The sequence below is a fragment of the Podarcis bocagei genome (assembly GCF_964188305.1).
Source record: "Podarcis bocagei genome assembly, chromosome: 1".
Lineage (NCBI taxonomy): Eukaryota > Metazoa > Chordata > Lepidosauria > Squamata > Lacertidae > Podarcis > Podarcis bocagei.
Window position 1 is genome coordinate 55360799 of NC_138125.1, and position 20651 is coordinate 55381449.

General features: G+C 42.7%; 1 protein-coding gene across 3 annotated transcripts in view; it reads right to left on the reverse strand.

Annotated features, from left to right (window-relative positions):
- Positions 1-20651, reverse strand: part of TTC17 (tetratricopeptide repeat domain 17) — a 57154-nt gene that overhangs the window by 3623 nt on the left and 32880 nt on the right. For all 3 annotated transcript variants that reach the window (XM_081163729.1, XM_081163731.1, XM_081163730.1), the window contains exons 17-24: positions 15969-16139; positions 12795-13051; positions 11619-11784; positions 9707-9827; positions 7325-7484; positions 5559-5642; positions 3264-3383; positions 2292-2435 (exon numbers count right to left, since the gene is read on the reverse strand). In XM_081163729.1, coding sequence (XP_081019855.1) covers positions 2292-2435; positions 3264-3383; positions 5559-5642; positions 7325-7484; positions 9707-9827; positions 11619-11784; positions 12795-13051; positions 15969-16139 — 1223 coding nt within the window. The remainder of the gene's footprint in view (positions 1-2291; positions 2436-3263; positions 3384-5558; positions 5643-7324; positions 7485-9706; positions 9828-11618; positions 11785-12794; positions 13052-15968; positions 16140-20651) is intronic.

Genomic DNA, 20651 nt, shown 5'->3' on the forward strand with positions numbered 1-20651 from the left:
CTGAGGCAAAGAAGGCATTGAGGAGTTCAGCCCTTTCTGTGTCCCCTGTTTGCATTTCACCATCTTCTCCTCTGAGTGACCCCACTGTTTCTTTGCTCTTCCTTTTGCTACGAACATACCCATAGAAGCCTTTTTTGTTGCTTTTAACCTCTCTAGCAAGCCTGAGTTCATTCTGTGCTTTAGCTTTTCTGACTTTGTGTCTACACGTGCTGGCTATTTGTTTGAATTCCTCATTGGTGGTTTCCCCCCTTTTCCATTTTTTGTACACATCCTTTTTTAATCTTAACTCAGTTAAAAGTTCTTTAGATAGCCACCCTGGCTTCTTTAGGCACCTTCCATGTTTCCCTCTCATTGGTATTGCCTGACGTTGTGCTTTTAGTATCTCCCTCTTAACAAACTCCCAGCCATCATGAACTCCCTTTCCTTTTAGTATTACTGTCCATGGGATCTCACCCAGCACTTCCCTAAGTTTTATGAAGTCGGCTTTCTTAAAGTCAAGAAATTGAGTCCTAGTATGCTTGGCTGCTCCTTTCCGCTGTATAGTAAACTTCAGAAGAGCATGATCACTCGCGCCTAATGATCCTTCCACTTCTACCCCACTAACCAGGTCATCAACATTGGTTAGGACCAGATCTAAAATGGCTGTTCCTCTTGTTGCTTCTCCCACTTTCTGGACAATGAAGTTGTCTGCAAGGCCAGTGAGGAATCTGTTTGACCTTATGCTCTTGGCTGAGTTTGACATCCAACAAATATCCGGGTAATTGAAGTCCCCCATTACTACTATCTCCCTTCCTTTTGCATGCTTGGCCATCTGTTCCAGGAAGGCATCATCTATGTCCTCCGTTTGGCTTGGGGATCTATAGTAAACTCCCACAATGAGGTCCCTGTTATTCTTCTCTCCCTTAATTTTGACCCAAATGCTCTCACTTTGGCTTTGATGTTCTAAATCTTGGATCTCTTCACAGGTATACACATCCCTGACATATAACGCCACTCCTCCTCCTTTCTTGTCTGGTCTGTTTCTCTGAAATAGATTGTATCCCCCCATTATTACATTCCAATCGTGGGACTTATCCCACCAGGTTTCAGTGATGCCTATTTCATGGCGTCTTCAGTTAAGATCTGTTTTCCCCTTTGCTACTCCTTGCTGTTCTTATACCGGAAGAGAACACTTCTAACCTGCTAGCATTCTCATGTCAAGATGCTCCTCACAGCTAATGTATTCATTCATGAGGTTATTGCACTCCCTGATGACCCAAAAACTCCAGACTCAAACATTAGACTGGCAGACGGGCATGACTGGTCACTGGCTGATCCCACACTCCACTGCATTTTGTCCCTAATCTATGCCTTATTTGAATGCAACTTCCTACAATTAAGGCCAGAATTTTGACATTAATAACACCTTTACATTTATCAAAATGCAGAATTTCTGCCATTTCTCCTATGTTGACCCGTCTTCACACAAAAACTTCTATCAATGTTGGTAAGGCATCACTTGTGCGTTATGTGAACTTGCTGCCAGCAAAACTTAATGGATTGATGTTTTTCCATCTATTCACAACTGTGTGCATACAAATATGTGTAAAGGCACACTAAGATATACCCCTTATCCTTGTTCAGAGTAAGAATGACCCTCCCAGCAGATCATCCCAGACAGGAGGAGCTTTTTATTTTTATTTTTTAACAAAGCCAGCCAGTGCCTCTGGTGGCTGCTGGAGATATGGTGGTTGCCAGGGCAACAGAGAGTGACATGGGAAGAAGACGACGACCATGGTGCTGTTTCCAGGTTGCCAGTGATGCAATGCTCTTTAATTGCGTCCCCCATCAACTGAGATGCTTCCACAGCCCACAGTGTCCTATCAAATGCTAGCCAGGCTTCATGCCAAGGGGGAACAGGTCACGTGCTATGAGGGTGCCTAAAACTCTACTACAGGAAGAAAAAGGAAGAGTGGCATGACAAAGAACAGTGCAGGACGCTGCCCCCACCCTTATTGCTTGGGACTGGGGCGGGCAAGCACCACAGGCACCAAACCAGAGAGAAACTTGATCAGAATTGGGAAGCTGGAGACACCCACATAGCGTTTTGAGTATTAGCCAGATGATATCAACTGTCAGAACCAACAAAACCAAAAGGGACAACTCTCTACCTACCAGCTACATGACTAATTGCTGTCTCCACACACAACTGTGGTTTCTCTCCTTGTTCCTAAACTCTACCTATCTGTAACACTGGAGCATCAGGATGCTGCGAAAGGAAAGGGAACCGGATCTAATGATTATTCACTTACCATTGCTACATAGACATTAGCCAATGTGAAATGATTGACAACAAAGTGTGGGGCAATTTCTACTGCCATTGTAGCCACAATGATGGCATCATTCCAAAGCTTTGCATTGTGAAAGATGTTTGCTAGGCTTATGAGTGGCACATCCTGAAAGAGAAGAAAAGTGGAACAAATCTAGTGAGAAGAGTATGTTGCTTTAGGCCGAATCAGGTCATTGGAAATGACAGCTGTTGAAAGAACCGGCTTTGCTTATTAGGGTCAGATTCTATTTGGGGGGCTTTTCTTTTCTTGCATTGCCAAGACAGATTTTAATGTATAATGGCAAAATGAAATGACAACTGTTTAACTGACAGTGTGCCAACAGAATTTCCTAAACAAATAAATCATGCTGAGATTATGAACTGTCCAAAAGGCAGTGCCTTTTTGTTGTTGTTTTTGGGAGAAAGAGTTTGGTAGCCTGATATCCTGAAAAGTCCAGGTCATCTATGTGCAGGCATGCAGCTGGTTTTGTGTTCCATTATGGGAGCAAAACTTAGCTAGCCTCTGTTGTGCCTACTGCAAGCACACAAAACACAGGTTGGATCCAAATGCTCTCTTGCATTTTGTTTTGTTTTGGGAGGTGGGCGTTTCCCCAGCTATAATCCTTCATACTGCACTGCACACTGCCCTCTATCCAGAACAGCTTTCCAGTGGGGGAAGAGGCTGCAGCCAAGAGCTGAAACCAGCAAGCCAATCTTATTATTGTGAGCGGAAGTGTTTCTGCCACACTTTATATCTATTTTGAAGGCAACTGGAAGGCAACTGTAGATGATTGCCCTAAAATACTTTAAGGTTGTCTTGAAACTTCTGTATTCAGTTATTTATTCATGTGGGAGATGTTCTGGAGGCGTTAGTAACAGTGAAAGCACATAAACTTAGACACACAAACTGAAAGCTGGAAATCACAGACAGGCACACAGGTAATACAACAAATACCTTCATATGATAGGGAGTATGATGCAGGGCTTGCCGGAGGCAGTCAATTGCTTTTTTCCCTTGACCTTTTACCCTCCAGTAAAGGGCTGCCATGCTGGAGAGGACCCAAGAGGTTTGATTCTGGTGTGGCATAAAAAACACAAGATGGGGTGGGAGGGGGCAATATCATATATCATTCACATTTGCACAAGGACCTCATTATTTTCCTTCATCCGTCCTAAGCTTATTCAAAAATTAAGGCACTTAACAACTTAGTAATGCACATCTTGTCTATGCAGACAGCATTATATCAAAGGGCGCTCATGGATGTCTGCAATGGGTACAACGGCTATGTGCTTTCTTCCACGAGCAGAAGCTCGTATTTTGCTTAGTGCAGAAATGCTGCCACTCTTTGGTGATTTTCAGTAACCATTTTAACTACTGGTTAAGAGTTCTGTTTCCCTTGAGGTGTTTCAAAGGAGTTGGATGGTCAGAGACAGGGTGGTGGGGAGAATAAGCCTGGGATGAATGCCAGCATGCCTGTTTTTCAAAAGGACCAATAAAGACGCTATAATCTCTGAAAAGGTACATTTTGGGCAGGGGTCAGTGAACTTTTTTAGCAGGGGGATGGTCCACTGTCCCTCAGACCTTGTGGGGGGCTGGACTGTATTTTGAAAAAAAAATGAACAAATTCCTATGCCCCACAAATAACCCAGAGATACATTTTAAAGAAAAGCACACATTCTACTCATTTTAAAACACGCTGATTCCCGGACCGTCCATGGGCCAGATTGAGAAGGCGATTGGGCCACATCCAGCCCCCGGGTCTTAGTTTAGGGAGACCAGAGCCTTAGTTTAGGGAGACCACAGACTCTGGTGCATTGCCAAAGGGAAATGGTAAATAGGTGCCCTTTGGCAGTGTAAGAGGTTTCTGGTCTAATTTAGGGTGTTTCCCGTTTAAAATAATAAATATAATACTGAAATCGACACAAAGAAACATCCAATTTACACCATTTACAAGAATGAACCACTTTATAAGCAAATTTTAAACAACAATGATTACTATTACAATCTAGAATATAATACCCACAAATAAGAAAGAGAATAATAATGATTTACTAATGCATGTTAGCTTCTGCTTTCCACTGTTTTGTCATTGCCTTTCCTCAACATACTGCGGAACCTCCTCTCATACATCCTGCCTTTATCTCAAAGACTGATAAGAGAATATCAGTTTGATTTGGAGGCTAGGCCACTTCTTAGAGAGGAGGGACCAGACTACTCTTATCTCACCCCTTGGAATGACTACTGCAGTGGGCTTTATTTGGAACTGCCCTTGAAGAGGACTCAAAAGCTTCAAGTGGTGCAGAATGCTATAGCCTGCCTCCCTGAGAATGTAAGGAAGTTGGAGCATTTTAGCCAGCTTCTGGGCTCAGTTCAAGTTACCGGCTTTAACCTTTGAAGCCTTACAAGCCTTCCGAGATAGCTCTCCACATATGTGCCCCTTTCCCACCAGTTAAGCTTTTCAACAGGTCCTCTGCTGGCATGGCATCATTATGGGAAGTAAGGATGACCTCCACAAGAAGCCAAGCCTTCTCAGTCACTGACCCCAAATTGTGTTACCACTCCCCAGAAGTCTGCCAGAGTACAGTCATACCTCGGGTTACAGCTGCTTCAGGTTGCGTTTTTTTGGGTTGCAGACCACCGAAACCCGGAAGTACCAGAACGGGTTACTTCCGGGTTTTGGCGGGTGCGCATGCGCAGAAGCGCTAAATTGCACTTTGCCCATGCGCAGAAGTGCCGAATCACAACCCACGCGTGAGCAGATGCGGGTTGCGAACATGCATCCCGCACGGGTCACGTTTGCAACCCAAGCGTCCACTGTAAATTACATTAGAGAGGCTGCAGGAAGGTGTTCAGTTGATAAATAATGCTCCCAATGATGGCTTTGATTTTATATTTGTTGTTGATTTTTTAAAATGTGTATTGGGAGCCACTTTATAAGAATATTTCAAAGAGAGAGAATATAGCCTTGCAGTGGAATTCAATGTAGCACTCTCACAATTGTTCTGTCTGTGCAAGTGTCCCAGCTTGGCAGACAGAATGATACCTCCTCACCCTGTGTACTGTTCTGGGATTTCTCCCGACCACCCCAGAGCCAATTTTGGGGTATATGCAGGGTCAGTAAGGGGCGGGGAGCAGAAGCCCTGATTTGTATCGCAGGTATTGAGGCAATACTACTGGTTACAGAGATGGCTATCAACCAGATAATTTAAGACAATATGAACTTGTAAGCTCTTAGTTGTGCACACCTACCTTTTCTAGAACTTTGGCTATTCGAGTTCCAACTTGTTCTAAAGACTGTGGTGGATAATGGTCTTTCCCAAGATTCTGCAACACCTGAGGAACAAGAGAAGGCAACAGCTTAGGGTAATACAATCAATGCCATCTTAAAATCTGCATATTCCCTTTCGAAGATAAAATCTGTTCCCTTCCGACAGGCTATGTGCTCTTATATCTGTGTATAAGCTTTCCGGCATCGTGCAAATGCAGCTACACAAACCAGAAGAAAAAAATAACTTCTATTCTGAAAGTGATGAGAAGCCAGGTCAGTGTCTAAACCAGGGTGTGGTGCCTTCCAGATTTTGCTGGACTACAATTCCCATCATTCCTGGCCATTGGCCACATTGGCTGGGGCTGATGGGAACTGGAATCCAACAGCTGACGAGCACCATGTTTCTTATCCCTGACCTAAGACCATTCAGTTTTCCAGCTCTTGTACTGGTACTTCTGCTAGATAGTCTATATGTGGCAGCTAGATTGGTGACTGGGAGTGGCTGCCGAGACCATATAACTGTTGGGATACTGCCAGGGAGACAAAGTCCATCATGGCCCCAAGCCGTCTGCCGGACGATCCATCGATCTCCCGTAGGCACGCAGTATCAGCAATTAGCGACATGAGATCCAGAAATAGCTTCCCACATTCTGGAACTGATGCACACTCTATCAGCAGATAATGCACAGCAAATGTCGCATGCAGGAGAGCATTATTTACAAGTTTTATTCAGCGTTGATCAGAACAAAGAAAGACATGACTGCCTGCGTTAGTGTCTCCAGACACAGAGAAACGAAAGCAATAGAAAACATAAACTTCCTGTGAACAGGAAATACGCAGACTCTGTGACTCACAGCCTGCTCCCTTTTAAGGTGGAACGGAAATATCCTAACAATAACACCGGTCCTGAAAGATCTTCATTGGCTCCCAGTATGTTTCTGAGCACAATTCAAAGTGTTGGTGTTGACCTAAATGGCCTCGGCCCAGCATACCTGAAGGAGCGTCTCCACCCCCATCATTCAGCCCGGACACTGAGGTCCAGCACTGAGGGCCTTCTGGCGGTTCCCTCCCTGTGAGGTGAGGTTACAGGGAACCAGGCAGAGGGCCTTCTCAGTAGTGGCGCCCGCCCTGTGGAACACCCTCCCATTAGATGTCAAGGAAATAAACAACTATCTGACTTTTTGAAGACAGCCCTGTTTAGGGAAGTTTTTAATGTTTTATCGTGTTTTAATATTTCGTTGGGAGCCGCCCAGAGTGGCTGGGGAAGCTTGGCCAGATGGGCGGGGTTTAAGTTAATAATAATAATAATAATAATAATAATAATAATAATATAGAACTTTTTCCCAATTTTATTTGGGTTGTTGGGGGAGTCAGGTTCAAGGAATTTGAACTTCTGATTCACTTGAGTCACATGGCAGGACAGCTCAACAAAGGTTTGTTCTGTACAGGCACACCGTCTCCCACCACAATGTTGTTGGCATGGAATAAATGTTGAACAGAAGCAATACAAGCACACTTTTCATACTGCACATCCTTTCCCCACAGGTGTCCTGCACATCTGTTTTAATGCTAAAGGGCAAGCTGGAAGCACAAGAAACCTGCGTTGGCACTGCCATCTGTCAACATCTGTTTCACACATGCTGCTAAACTACCACTAGCACTGGGTAGACAGCAATAGGAAATGTTACCTGCAATGTGCCAAGAAGCTTCTTACCAGTGTGTGTGTGAAGCCCACAGGTTAGCCTACCTCTTTTAGCTGACTCTCTCCCATGTAATGAAGACTAGCCCGATTGGCAACACCTTGAAGGTGATCCAAAGTATGCATGCTGGCAGGTAGGTTGGCACTGCAGAGAGGTTCCACGGCAGGTTCTTGCAGCTGGGTTGCAAAATCTATGTGTTCTGTAATACTAGAAATGAAGGGAAGGCCAAATCTCATCATAAATGAAGTATTCAGAGAAAGAGGTTGAAGGAGCAACAGTTCCAGGGCAGCAATAGCTTCTCAACAACACATTGTATGTCTGCACTCTACCAACTGGTTTCAAGTTATTTATTTAGGTTTTTTAAAAAAACCATGTTTCTACAGTGACTTATAATTGAACTCCTCCCAATAGCTTATAAATAAAATTTAAAACATAAGTAAATAAGCAGCAACGTTAACACTCAGCACTAAAAATCCATTCTTTAGTCTAGATGTTAATTGTATCTTAATACAGACATCTTAAGAGGCACACCCCAGGGCTGGCTAGTTGCTTCTGTACCAGCCTTACATTGGGACTGAGGACTGGCATGTTCCTTTTGCTTCCACCCCTTGCCTCTGCATTCTGGAACAACCATTTGCACTGAGAAAATGGACAGCATCCCAAATTATTGTTTGCGTGATTGTGTCAAAACTTGGAACATCTGAGCCCACTGTCTCCTCCAAGTACAGCTATACTTTGAGTAGTCTGTCAGTCACTTAATAATGGATTGATATATGCATCTATTTCATTGCCCAAATCCTCCAAATGAAACAAGTTCAGCTAATCAGCTTTGAATGCTTGCACAAGTCTTCTCAATTTTCAATGAGATTCATCTTAAGATAGTAAAGCAAAAAAGGAGCTTCCTTTAAAAAAGGGGGGGGGATAGATTTTATCTTCATTTTAGACAAAGAGCTTTTATTGCAAAATACTCTTATAATAATGCTTAAGGGAGAAGCAGGCTACTCAAATCTGTTGCTACCATTCCTTGCAAAATCCAGAAATTACTTATGGAGCAAGAAAACAACTGGCAGCTTTCCCAATCCTAGTATGTGGATATGTAACAGCAAGCTTCCAAATCCTTCGCAATACATTCCCTTAGCATTAGGTTTCACTTTCCCACAGTAAGATGGTATAAATGATAATACTGCCAATGAAACTACACAGGCGTTAAGAAATCTGTTAATAAGCCAGACAGTATGTTCCAGAGTTAACAGATTGTGTTATGACATGATTCTTGCTCACTCAGCATTGTATTATATCAACCGGGCTTAGGTCCTGGCTTTAGCAACAAAAATTTCAAGTCAGCTACCTGAGAATATATTATTTAAAAAGTGGCATTCCACACTTGGCAGCAACTCACACAGCTTTCAGGTTAAGAGAGCTCCAAATATGATTTAAAAGTTGAGTGGCACATATAAAAATATACTCAAGTTAAGATACACTGCTGCTTTAGTGACATACCACCTGAACTATGGCAATGTGCTCCATGTGGGGCTGCTTTTGAAGATGGTTGACAGAATGATACTAGGGCAGAATGTGGCTGTCATAACACTGAATTTACTTTTGAATGCCACCATCTTGAACATTTATCTAATAACCTGACTACCTCACTGCTCATTCCTAACGCCACATCATTTATGAACCGTTGTCTTTTAAGTTCTGCAGGGCAGGAGATACTGCTGGAGGGCACTGTTAACAGATGGTGACATATTGTGCGTTAAAAGAGACAAAGCTGGTTATCCTGGGATACTATGGATGACATGATTAGGTAAAAAGGTAAAGGTAAAGGACCCCTGGACAGTTAAGTCCAGTCAAAGGCGACTATGAGGTTGCGGTGCTCATCTTGCTTCAGGCCGAGGGAGCTGGTGTTTGTCCACAGACAGCTTTCTGGGTCATGTGGCCAGCATGATTAAACCGCTTCTGGCACAATGGGACACCGTGACAGAAGCCAGAGTGCACGGAAACACAATTTACCTTCCTGCAGTAGTGGTACCTATTTTGTCTACTTGCACTGGTGTGCTTTCAAACTACTAGGTTGGCAGAAGCTGGGACAGAGCCATGGGAGCTTACCCTGTTGCACGGATTTGAATCGCCAACCTTCTGATCGGCAAGCCTAAGAGGCTCAGTGGTTTAGACCACAGCGCCACCTGCATCCCTTTTATGACAAGATTAGCCTCTGCTGGAGTAGGCAGAGTTCAGTGCACCAGCCCATAATATTTTAGAACACTGATCAGTCTTCACCAGCCTGGTGACCTTTAGCTGTTTTGGATTCCAATTCCCATCAGCTCCAGTCAGCACGCAGGGAGGGCACCCAGCTGGTGAAGGGCGCCACAGATTATCTGTACTGGTTTGTGCACTAACCCAGTTTATTTTCAAGAAAAAACACTCACTCGATATTTTTAGCAGAAACAGCAAGCCATGTGCTGGCTACTGTAGTAAGTTCTACTCTGCGAAGTTTTATGCACTCATCAGGACTTGGCCAACCCAAGCTGCGGTAGTCTCGCCTTTTCCCTGGAAAGAAGCAAACAAGTTTTTAGTATTAAGTCTGAACACAGCCAAAATATGCAGTGCACACAGCAAAATAAGGGATATTGCAGCTGGTTACTGTTATATATAACTGTTCATGTGAGTGTTCTAATCATGTGAACAGGTCAACATCTGAAGTGGGAGACATATTGAAGATCTGAGAATGAAAAAAAATTGCAAGATGCGTTTTTCTATTTATTAGACACTACAATTTTATGTTGCACCCCCTTCAGTCAACAATTTATACATGGAAAAATAAACGGCTAATTAAAACACAAGCATCAACATAATTATCAATACTGGCCCTAAGGTAAGAGGTCATAGGAAACTCCAAGCTAAAAGAACTTTGGGATCTCTATCCAGAAATTCCGCAACCACACACACAATATGAAAAGCTTCAATATTTTCTTTACACAATGGTTGAATATATTCTACTTTGCAACTTTTTGAACAGCAAATTGTGACTAGACCTCTGCTGCTCAGATCCATGTATAAGAGACATAGGAGCCAACTCCTAGGGGGCGAGGGGTCTTCGGCCCCCCAATACAATATGTGAGGGGGCTCGGCCTCGCCAAAGCGGATGGGCATTGCCATTCAAATGGTGTGTGTGCACAGCGTCATGTGGTCGATTATGTGGGGCGGGGCTTGCCCCCCCAATATTTTATTCACGTTGGTGCCCCTGTATAGAGGTGTGGCTTGGTGTGAATGTTTTTTTTTACTGTCCAGCACAGGTGGATTTAGGGGAGCATGGATACAGAGCCTTGGGGGCGCCACAACTATTATGTAAAGTGGAAGGCAAAAGGCAGGGATTGGGCATTGAATTTTGGCATCACACAAGGCGCCACTCAGCCCAGTCTTAGTTCATCAGACCAAGAGTCCTGGAAGTCTCTGCTGGTAAGTGTAGTATTACCAAAAAAGGCAGCAAACAGACAACACAGGTGGAAGAAACTGGCAGACGTCCCTTAGGAAACAACAGTCCTATCCCTGCCATAATTCTGTACATCCCATCCCTACTCTGGGGTTTTAGGACCATCTATTTTTATACTCTCTTGGCCATGCTATGTTTGTTAAATTTGGCTCAGGTAGTGCCTTGCTTCCAAGCTGCATTCAGCCATGGCATTTGGCATGGTTGCTTGGTCTTCTCTTAGTCCCAGGATGAATGCTTCTCCAACAAAATCATGCTACTAAAGAGAGAGTGAAAGAGACGAGGGTAGCTTAGGTGGCTCAAATCAAGAAGCACTTTAAATGCCCTCACCAACATGAATACAGCCCCTGCTCCTTATTATAAGGTAAGTAAAAGGAATAAGATAGCAATTCTTCTAAGAGATACATACTTTCAGAAACCCAAGTTTGACTCTGAGCTTTACTCTGAAGTAATTTAGACAAAAGGTTAATTAAGCCCTATGCCACATTTTAACCCATAGAACCTCACAGTTTTGTTACTTGTTTGTCCCTAATTCATGTATGATGAATATAACCTGTGGAGTCCTCAGATCTTAAGTCACACTTTTATTCGTGTTCATTCCGCTCGCATGACTGTGACTTTGGCTACTGGGAAATATTGTATCATGTTATACATCTAACACAACCTCACTGACTACAGCAAAAGGCTACACTGTCATTTCAGGACAGAAGGGTCAACAGACTTACATTCTTTTTAAAAAAGGTTCCCCACTCCTCACCTATGTAATCATTTCTTATGCTTCACTTGAATCAATCAAGAATAAAAGACAACCTGAAGCTCTACAAAAATAATAATCCTCAAAATATATATACCTGGTGGTCCAGGGGAGGGTATTTTTGGCCCACTGATCTCCAGTGCCATTTGGTAAAGGTTATCATTTTCTCCGTTTACTCCCTCCTCTCCATTTTTTCCTGCTGGCTCTTGTGGATCTAGGTTTTCCGTTTTGGGTTTCTTTACACGTTTTACTTGGAATGTTATCTGTCAAAGAAAAAAAAACACCATGAGGGTTAGCAACCAATATATCAGGCGTGCTGTTGAGAATAAAGAGATAGCTGGCTTTCGGTGGTCTGAGTTGATTTCAAGGACGATTTCCAGACAGTTTCTCTTTTCCCTGGATCTCCTGGCCCTCCTCCTTCTGATTGCATTTCATTCATCAAATTGCGCAAGTATATAAAAATAATTCACTTAACACAAGGTTGGGCAACAATTCAGCACTGAGGACCACACTTGCAAGAGATAATCAACACTGCATGGAGAGAGTCTCATGGGTGAGATAGAGAAGTCTGGAGGGCCACTGGGTCTGTGGGTCGTCACCCCTGTCATAGGATTAACATGGTGAGGGTAAAGAGGACCATAGGGTGAGTATTCACTTAAAAATGGAAAACTAATGCAGTCATGTTTATAACATTTTATAACAACTGACAATTACAATTGATAAACATCAATGAAAACACACATTAGTACAGCTGAGAAACACAGAAATAATATACTATATATTATATACATCAAGCAACAATAAGAGGTCTAATAAGGAATGCTATATTCAAAATACAATTTGCTCTGTGATTGACTTATTAGAATGCTGAAGCAAAATGATTATTACAGACTCAGAGGAGCAAACAGGGAGGGACTATATAATGGACTATGTTAAGCCTTTTCTAGCCACTTGATATAAACTACAGGAACCAACGGGCAGACAATGTAACCAATATAGAATTTGAGTAATGTGTTCTGAAGGTTTGGCCCCCTTGTCATGGACTTTGAAGAAGCACGAACTCGGGATGAAAGGAAGAAATGAGCTAAGAGGGAGCCATGTCTGGCAAATCCTCACCGTGATCAACTACCACCCAGAAACCTATGTTCCATGGGACACACCTTGTGTGAATGTTCTCTCATGTGATTATCAGGATGCATGAGCAAGGCTATAGATAACACAGAGACACTGTACAAGAAATACACAGCTTGACCTTGCTGATGGGAGTTCTTACCCATTCAGTTTCGTCATCGTCATCATCTCCACAATCTCCAAAACAAGAGCTGGGAAGTCCGTCCTGAGAACCTTTCTTGAGGACACGGATCCCTTGCAAGTCCATCCGATGGCCTTTCACTTCCAGTGCCCCCTCAAAGGCTTCAAGGGGCCATGAATTTTCAAACTCGTCAACCAATGCCAACATTTCTTCGGACATCTGAGCATCTCCCAAACTCTCCACTTCTTCTGAACCATTGCTTTCGGCAATGACGGTGCCTGCAAAGGGGGAGCAACAAAATAAATCACTCGGATCAAAAGCTGTATTATAATTAGGGTTACATGCTAGACTGGATAGCATCACACTTCTGCTTTTGCTTATGACACTAATCCATAAACTTTCCTTGCCATACATTACAGCCTATATATGTTGAAAAGTCAAGTCACAATATCCGAGACATTATGGAAGATTACATATTAATTACAATAATGGTGTGAAAGGCATGACTGTGTGAACCTATCCTTGTTGCAAGACCATTCAACAGAAGAGTTGTTTTGCATAAGGATCCAATGCTTAAGAACTGATTAAAACTTTCAGCACTATGATATTCTCAACCCACCCATATTCTGTTTTTGTCTGAAACCAAGACTATGGGAATCACACATAGGTTTTTTTTAATGATATAAATGCAGGCTGATGGTAATAAAACCTCTAAGCGGTTTATCATAAATATTAAAGAAGATTAATACAAGTTTAAGTAATTAAAAACACTTAAAAGTTCATTGAAACCAATAGTAAACTAAAGAGGGATTAAAACACAGCAGCATCTTTGTGTCTGGATAGACTTGCTTAAAGAAAGATGTTTTAGCAGGTGCTGAAAAGAGTAAAGTGAAAGAGCCTGCCTGATGTCAGTAAGTGATGGGTTCCAAAGTATAGGTGTTGCTACGCTAAAAGATCTATTTCTTACAACTTGTCACTTTGGACTGAAAAGGACTGATCTTTCAAAGCCCTCTCATTAAATTGTTTGTTGGTTTGAAAGCAATAATTTGAATAGCTCTCGGTAGCGACCCTGCTTGTAAAGTTTACATTGTAAGGACAGATCTAAAATGCTTGATTGGCACAAGCATCATTTCTTTCCACTGTATTTTCCAGGAATGAGTATTTTTAGGCAATCAAAATTATTTTTTGATTGCTAATTTTTCAAAATCAGACAATATTCTGTTATCTGGAAAATACCCTTTCCCATATTGGGGGGGGGGGGGAACTATCCAGCCTGAAGAGCTCAGAACCTAAAAGGTATTAAAAATGTATTCAACTCATAATTCAAGCTCTCAAGCCACCATGCAGGCGATTCCATTAAGTTCCTCTAAAAAATGTCTCTGGTGAAGCTATCATTCAAGAGGCAAAATACATCAAAAGCAGCTGCATGCTTCTCTTAATGAAATCTGCACGAAGTTCCCATTAGTTGAAGGGAGCAGCAGTTCCCAGAAACTGGAGCATTTCACTAAGTCATGTAAAGTGAGGGGATTACACACAGGGATTGTTCACAGAAAAAACTCCTGCTGGCATGACAAGAAGGAAATTCTGTGGACTTGCCCTTCCACCGAGCAGAGAATGCACATTGCCTCAAAATGATGTGGCAGCTGCAGAAAGTGCAAATTGCTCATTTGTACAATTGGGGAGAGGAACAGGCAGTTGCTTGGCTCTGTTCACATGACTGAGATATGGACTGCACCTTTTGTTCCCTGATCTGAATCAATTCCCTTTTACTTCCTATTTTTGTGTTGGGATATTGACTCAGAAATAATTAGCGAGTGTGACTTCCTATTAGGAAGCCTCATATTAATGAAAGAGGATGAATTTGGGTAGAGGGTATCAGGCAAGCATCCTATGTACCTACAAAGGCATGATCACTAAATGGGAGTCCCCAGAGTTTACTTGCAGTATGTCTCTAAACTGTGATTGCTGAGAGCTTAACAAGAGGAGTAGGGCACTTGTTGATCTCCCAGAAGCATGTGCTATGGTGGGCTACTATTAGAAAGCGGGTGCAGGACCAGACAGACCTCTGTTCTGAGTGAGGATGGATCTTCATCTAATCTAATCAAGGATCCTATTTTATCACAAACTGCACATGCGCTCTCAGAGCAATGTGACACCATTGGCATGTCTGACAGATGGGAAAGTCCTTTAACAATGGAATTAAACTACAATCCTATGCAATCAAGCAATATCTCTCTACTTTCCCTAATCGTTCTGCAATCAAATTGTATGTAGCTCAGTGAAGCCTGACTTATACATGACATGGACCATAGGCAAGGATGTGTTCTTTTGGTGCTCTACTATTTTTTTTAAGCACCCAACAGGTGTGGTGACTTATTTTGTGGTCCAGGCAGGTATGCCATGGACAAATGAACCAGCAGATATGGCAAGTGCATTTAAACATATGCATTTCCGTGCAAGGGATTTATCTGTAGCCTGCTCTGCTAAGATGGTTGTAATAGGTATGAGTTACTCGTGCGTAAACTGGTGCCTTTCTCGGTTAATCTGCCTTGTTAAACCTTTCTGACTGCACAGCCCCTTCTCATCATGGCTGCCTCAGTCACTGGCAGAATCCGTCAGTGGGCGTTTCTTGAACCTCTTCCAACATAAAAGTTGTTTGACACCCAGTCTCCTCCTCCTCTCACTGCGCGGGAGTCTTCTGCGCAGGGAAGGTGTGGGTAGCGGAGGACCTGGGCTCTCCTCACTGATGTCCAGTGAAGAGTCCTGGAGCCCTCTCTCCAAATCCCCCGTCTGCCCCCCTTTATCCCTGGTGTTGCGCTGATTGGCTTCCCCCTCTACTGAGCTGTTTCTCCCCCTGCTGCTGGGTCCTTCGCCAGCATCATCTGGGAGCCTCCCCTTTGCCTCTCGCTCCGATGTCAGTTCCCTGACAATGGTCAAGGGTGTAGGTACAGCAGAGATGGCCAACTTCAACATTAAGGTCCTTGTATCCTTAATGGTTGTATCAAAGTGGGAAGTTTCAAATTGCTGCAGAGAAGCTGCACACAATGAAATTCCTTCTCTCATACATTTATCAACGCTAATAATGAAAAAGAGGGGCTTTCCAAATTTAGAGAGGTACAAAGTAACAACTGCTTTGAAAAAGAAGAAAAGACTCAACCCCCCTTTGCTGTGTTCACTATTCCAATATTCACTTACTTTCTAAAGTCAAAGAGGATGACTCTGTTGTGGAACTGTGAAGAAGATCTGTGGAATCGTCATCAGTCACTGCCACAAGATTTTCTTCCATGGATATGATCTCAGAATCGGGCTTGTCAAGGTACTTCTGCTTGGTATGGCTGTTGCCTTGGCTCTTCTCATGACAGTGGCCTGTGAAACACACAGACATGACTCCCTTAGGCCAAGCTGCTATAATCATCTGAATTACTGATACACACAAATGGTCTACAAACAAGGATGATCATGTACAATGCTTTGGAAATTAATGGCAGTCATTAAGTGACACACTTTTCGAAGTATCTCACCTTGTCAATCACAGGTGGGAAGAGGGGCACTTGGATGGGCTACGGAATAGAAAATCAACAAGTGCAAAAGGAAGAGGGAGAACGACGGCAAGAATAAAAATATGGAATGCATTTTTATTTAGAAACCAACCCTACAGACAGTGCCCTAAGTCCTACAACATCATAGTTGAAACAGAACTGAGTGGGGGACAAAAACCATGTCCCTTGATGTGCACACACGGAAGGGAGGACAGGACACCCACCCCAAACTCTAGCCAAGCTTTGAAAGCTTCCTGAATGAGACTCTGAACATACACAGAATTCATTATGTTAGACTATACAGAGAGCACAACGATTTTCCTGCTCGCTCTTTCTTTCTGCTGCAGTATGAAGGCTGGGTCCTATTCTTGAAAATCCTGTTATTTGACTCTCACTTGGTTTCTACTGGGTTGATTTTGATGGCTAAGTTCAAATACTGCTCTGTCTCTCTTTCTCTTTAACTGATACAAATCTGCTCAGGAAAGCCTTACAATGTAAGTTTATAGGTAAGAGTTGTGAAATAAAGTGATACCTTGGTTCTTGAACTTTATCCGTTTCAGCAGTCCGTTCAACTCCCAAACCATTCGAAAACTGAGGTGTGGCTTCCAATTGGCTGCAGGAGATTCCTGCACTCAAGCGGAAGCCGCATTTGACGTTTGGCTTCTGAAAAACACTTGCAAACCGGAACACTTACTTCCAGGTTTGCAGTGTTTGGGAGCTGATTTGTTCGGGAGCCAAGCTGTTCGAGTACCAAGGTACCACTGTAAATATCTCCTCAAGCCACATAATCCATGGCAATGTTGAATAAAATTCACAAATCAAAAAACTGAGACTTTCATCCCCACACAGACTTTTGTTCCTCCTTTTCCACGAGTCAAGATTAAACCAGTTTCCTGTTTCAGCCAAACCATAGTTAACGATTTTGGAACAAGTCAAGTGAACTTCAAATGGTTTACAAACAAACAAGTATGCATGTGCAACCAGATCAATGAAAACGTTTGTGAACTAGTCATACTGGGAACATGCTCAGCTGCTAAAATGCAATTTTAGGTTTGGGTATCCATTGCTCCAAGTGAAATATGAGAAAGTAAGAAGGCACAGGATCTCACATAAATAAGGCCAGACTTTTGTTACTTAGGGAGAGGCCAAAACGAAACAGAGCAAGCTCTAAAGGACATGCAGCCTCAGTAAGAATCTCCCTCTTTAATCTGCTGGTGAGTGGTATTCTATTCAGTAACAGAATGAAGATGATAACCAAAATTATTTTACAATGTAGGCTAATGACAGAGTAGCATAAGCAGCTAAACTTCACACACTTGTAAAGCATCTGCTATACAATTACATTTGTCTTTGTCATCTCTCCCTGGTCTCACCACTGCACCTCCCTCCCCTCCCCCAACTCATCTCACACACACCCCCATTAAAATTTAATTGGTTTCATCTTTTAAAATCTGCTTTATGCAGCCTCATGTATAATTCATCAGAGATAGTGAGCACAGGACCACAACACGGAAATGCGGCCTTTTTGGTGACATCTGATCCAGACTACATTGTGAGATGCCCTTCAGCATAATGAACCTTGGATACTTTAGCATTCCAAAAAAATAAATAAGAGGATGCTATGGAAAAGCCTTATAGTGCATGCGTGTGTTTATATACCCCCACATCCACACTAAAAAGAACACTGTGGAGAAGAGGTGAGGGAAGGACAAAATGGGAAAAGAATGAAATTCTAGAATAATATGCTTGTTAAGCTAGCACCATCTTTTTTATTCGTTTTAAATAGATTAGATCAGGGGTGACCAACTCCCAAGAGACTGCGATCTACTCACAGAGTTAAAAACTGGCAGTGATCTACCCCCTTTTTGGGGTTTTGGGTCAAAGTCTACCTGCTGGACATGCCTGGACTAGATGATGGCACACACCATTTTTAGAAGATGAAACCCTGCTATATAGTGGACACTCGGGTTGCGAACGTGATCCGTGCAGGATGCATGTTCACAACCCACAGTGAACTGCACACATGCTGGTTGTGATTCGGTGCTTCTGCGCATGTGCAAAATGTGATTTAGCGCTTCTGCGCATACGCAACCACCGAAACCCGGAAGTAACCCGTCCCGGCACTTCCGGGTTTCGGTGGTCCATAACCCAAAAAAACGCAACCTGAAGCAGCTGTAACCCAAGGTATGACTGTACTAAGAAAGCTAAGGAACCTACTTTACTTTACAGAAGTAAAGCAGTTTTACTTTTACAGAAAAAGCAGTTGGAATATTGAAAACCAGTAGCAGCGCTCAAAGAGCCACTTTTTGATCTAACGTCTAACACGGAAAGATCTCAGATGCTGGAAGTCTTGACACCACTTGCCAGTGTGTACTAAACTAACTGCATCAAGTGGGGGAAATAATAGAAAATGGCACCGCTTTGGAGGACTTCTAGTTGAACAGAAGTGGGGAACCCTTTGCAGCCTGATAGCTGTGCTCCCTTCATAGGCACCTTGCAGGGTGGGCAGGGCCACGGGCAAAAATGGGTGGGCCAATAGGAGCAACTCTGACTTCTGCACGAAGTCTACAATCCAGCCCAACAAAAGTCAGAGTTTCTACACGTCTCCAACTCTGTATTGTCCATCCAGCCAAGCAAGAAGCCCTGTCACAGTTCAAGGGCACATTCCAGGCAAGCAAAAGCACTTGAGAAGGGCATGGAGGCATTTGGTTCCTTACTTCTCTATTAGAAGATCATCAGCTGAACAGGCGCCAATGTACATCATAATATTGTTGAAATCAGGGCAACTGCAATTTTGATTAGCTATAATTGATATGTCCAAGTTGTAGGTGGTTTCCTCTCAACAATGGTAAGGCTTCAATTTATATAATACGTTTTAATTTAACATTATAAAGTAACCCCAGAAATGACAAAGAAAGCAACATAGATAGTAAAGCAGTAAGGATGCTAGACATGTTCTTTGGTGAAAAAAGGTTGAAGGATCTGGGCAAGCACATTCTAGAGAAAACTAGCATTCAGAGGCATATGGCCTGTTGACAGTGGTGGTAGAACATAGCCTTTGATAGTGTCATCCTCCAGACATTTGTCCAATCCTCTTTTAAAACCACCCGAGTTGATGGCCACCACTACCACCGGTGGAAGCAAATTCCATAGTTTATAACTATACAGTATGTGGAAGGAGTGCTTTCTTTCATCTGTCCTGAATTCAACTACATTGGATGTCCCTCAGTTCTAGTGTAATGAGAGAGGGGGAGAAACTTATTTCTATCCACTTTTTCAACACACAGCATAATTTTATATACCTCTATCATGCATCCTCTTATTCACATTTTTTCCAATACCAACTTAAGAAACTGCTGTCTAGTGTCTACTTGAAGATCTCCCAGAGAAGGAGCTCCCCCTCGCATGTATAAGTGTCAAACTATTTTAACCATGAAGAAGTTTCTCTTAATGTTCAACCAAAGTATATCCTCCTGCGACTTTATGGAAGCTCAAAAAGAAGAGTCCTAATCAGGATGTCAAATGTCCATGGAGTAGGAACCCAGCGCCCTCCACAGCTCCCTGTCCATCTCTCATGGTGGTAATATGCACCAGTCCCCCTACTGTTCTGCTATTCCTGCGATAGGGGATCTCTAGCTTGTGACTCCAATTAGGCCTGGCAGGGGTCCTAATTCATGCCATGCTACAATGGGAAAATAGATCACCTGATGTCATGATGACACCTGGTGACTGATAGTTGAGTAGTCCTGCCCTTCTGTTAAAGCTACCCATAGGGGAGCTCAGAATCTAGCCATTCCCCATCCTGTTGGTATTTCTAGTCCTTGTGTACTTTTCTTCCACTCCCCCATTCAATCCCAAACAAGACATCAGTAACTTAAATCCTGGAAGCAGAATCATACTAATTTACTTGACCATGGCTCTTTGGCTACACTACTGTGAATGCAATAATGGAATGAATGGAAGTTTGATTGATACCACATACTTTGATCCAATATATTATTATACGAACAAAACTAATTTAGTTGATGCTGTAATATGTAGTTCATTATCAATATACATTTCAGCAAGCGGATGTCCTCATCTATATTGATAATAAACTAGTTATATAACAAACCAGTGCACATTTGCTTTTAACTAGGGTGTTCTCACCCTAACATTGTATGTAAATATAGAAACAGGTTGAGCCTATCAACATATAGGACAAACGGTAACAAAACATTTATTACTCCAATATAACTTAATTACTTTTAAATGTTACAGTTGTGACATTTCTTTTTTGCATTAGAAAAGCAGCAGCAGCACCAGCACCAGCAAGGCACATAGCCCAATGTCTGACCAA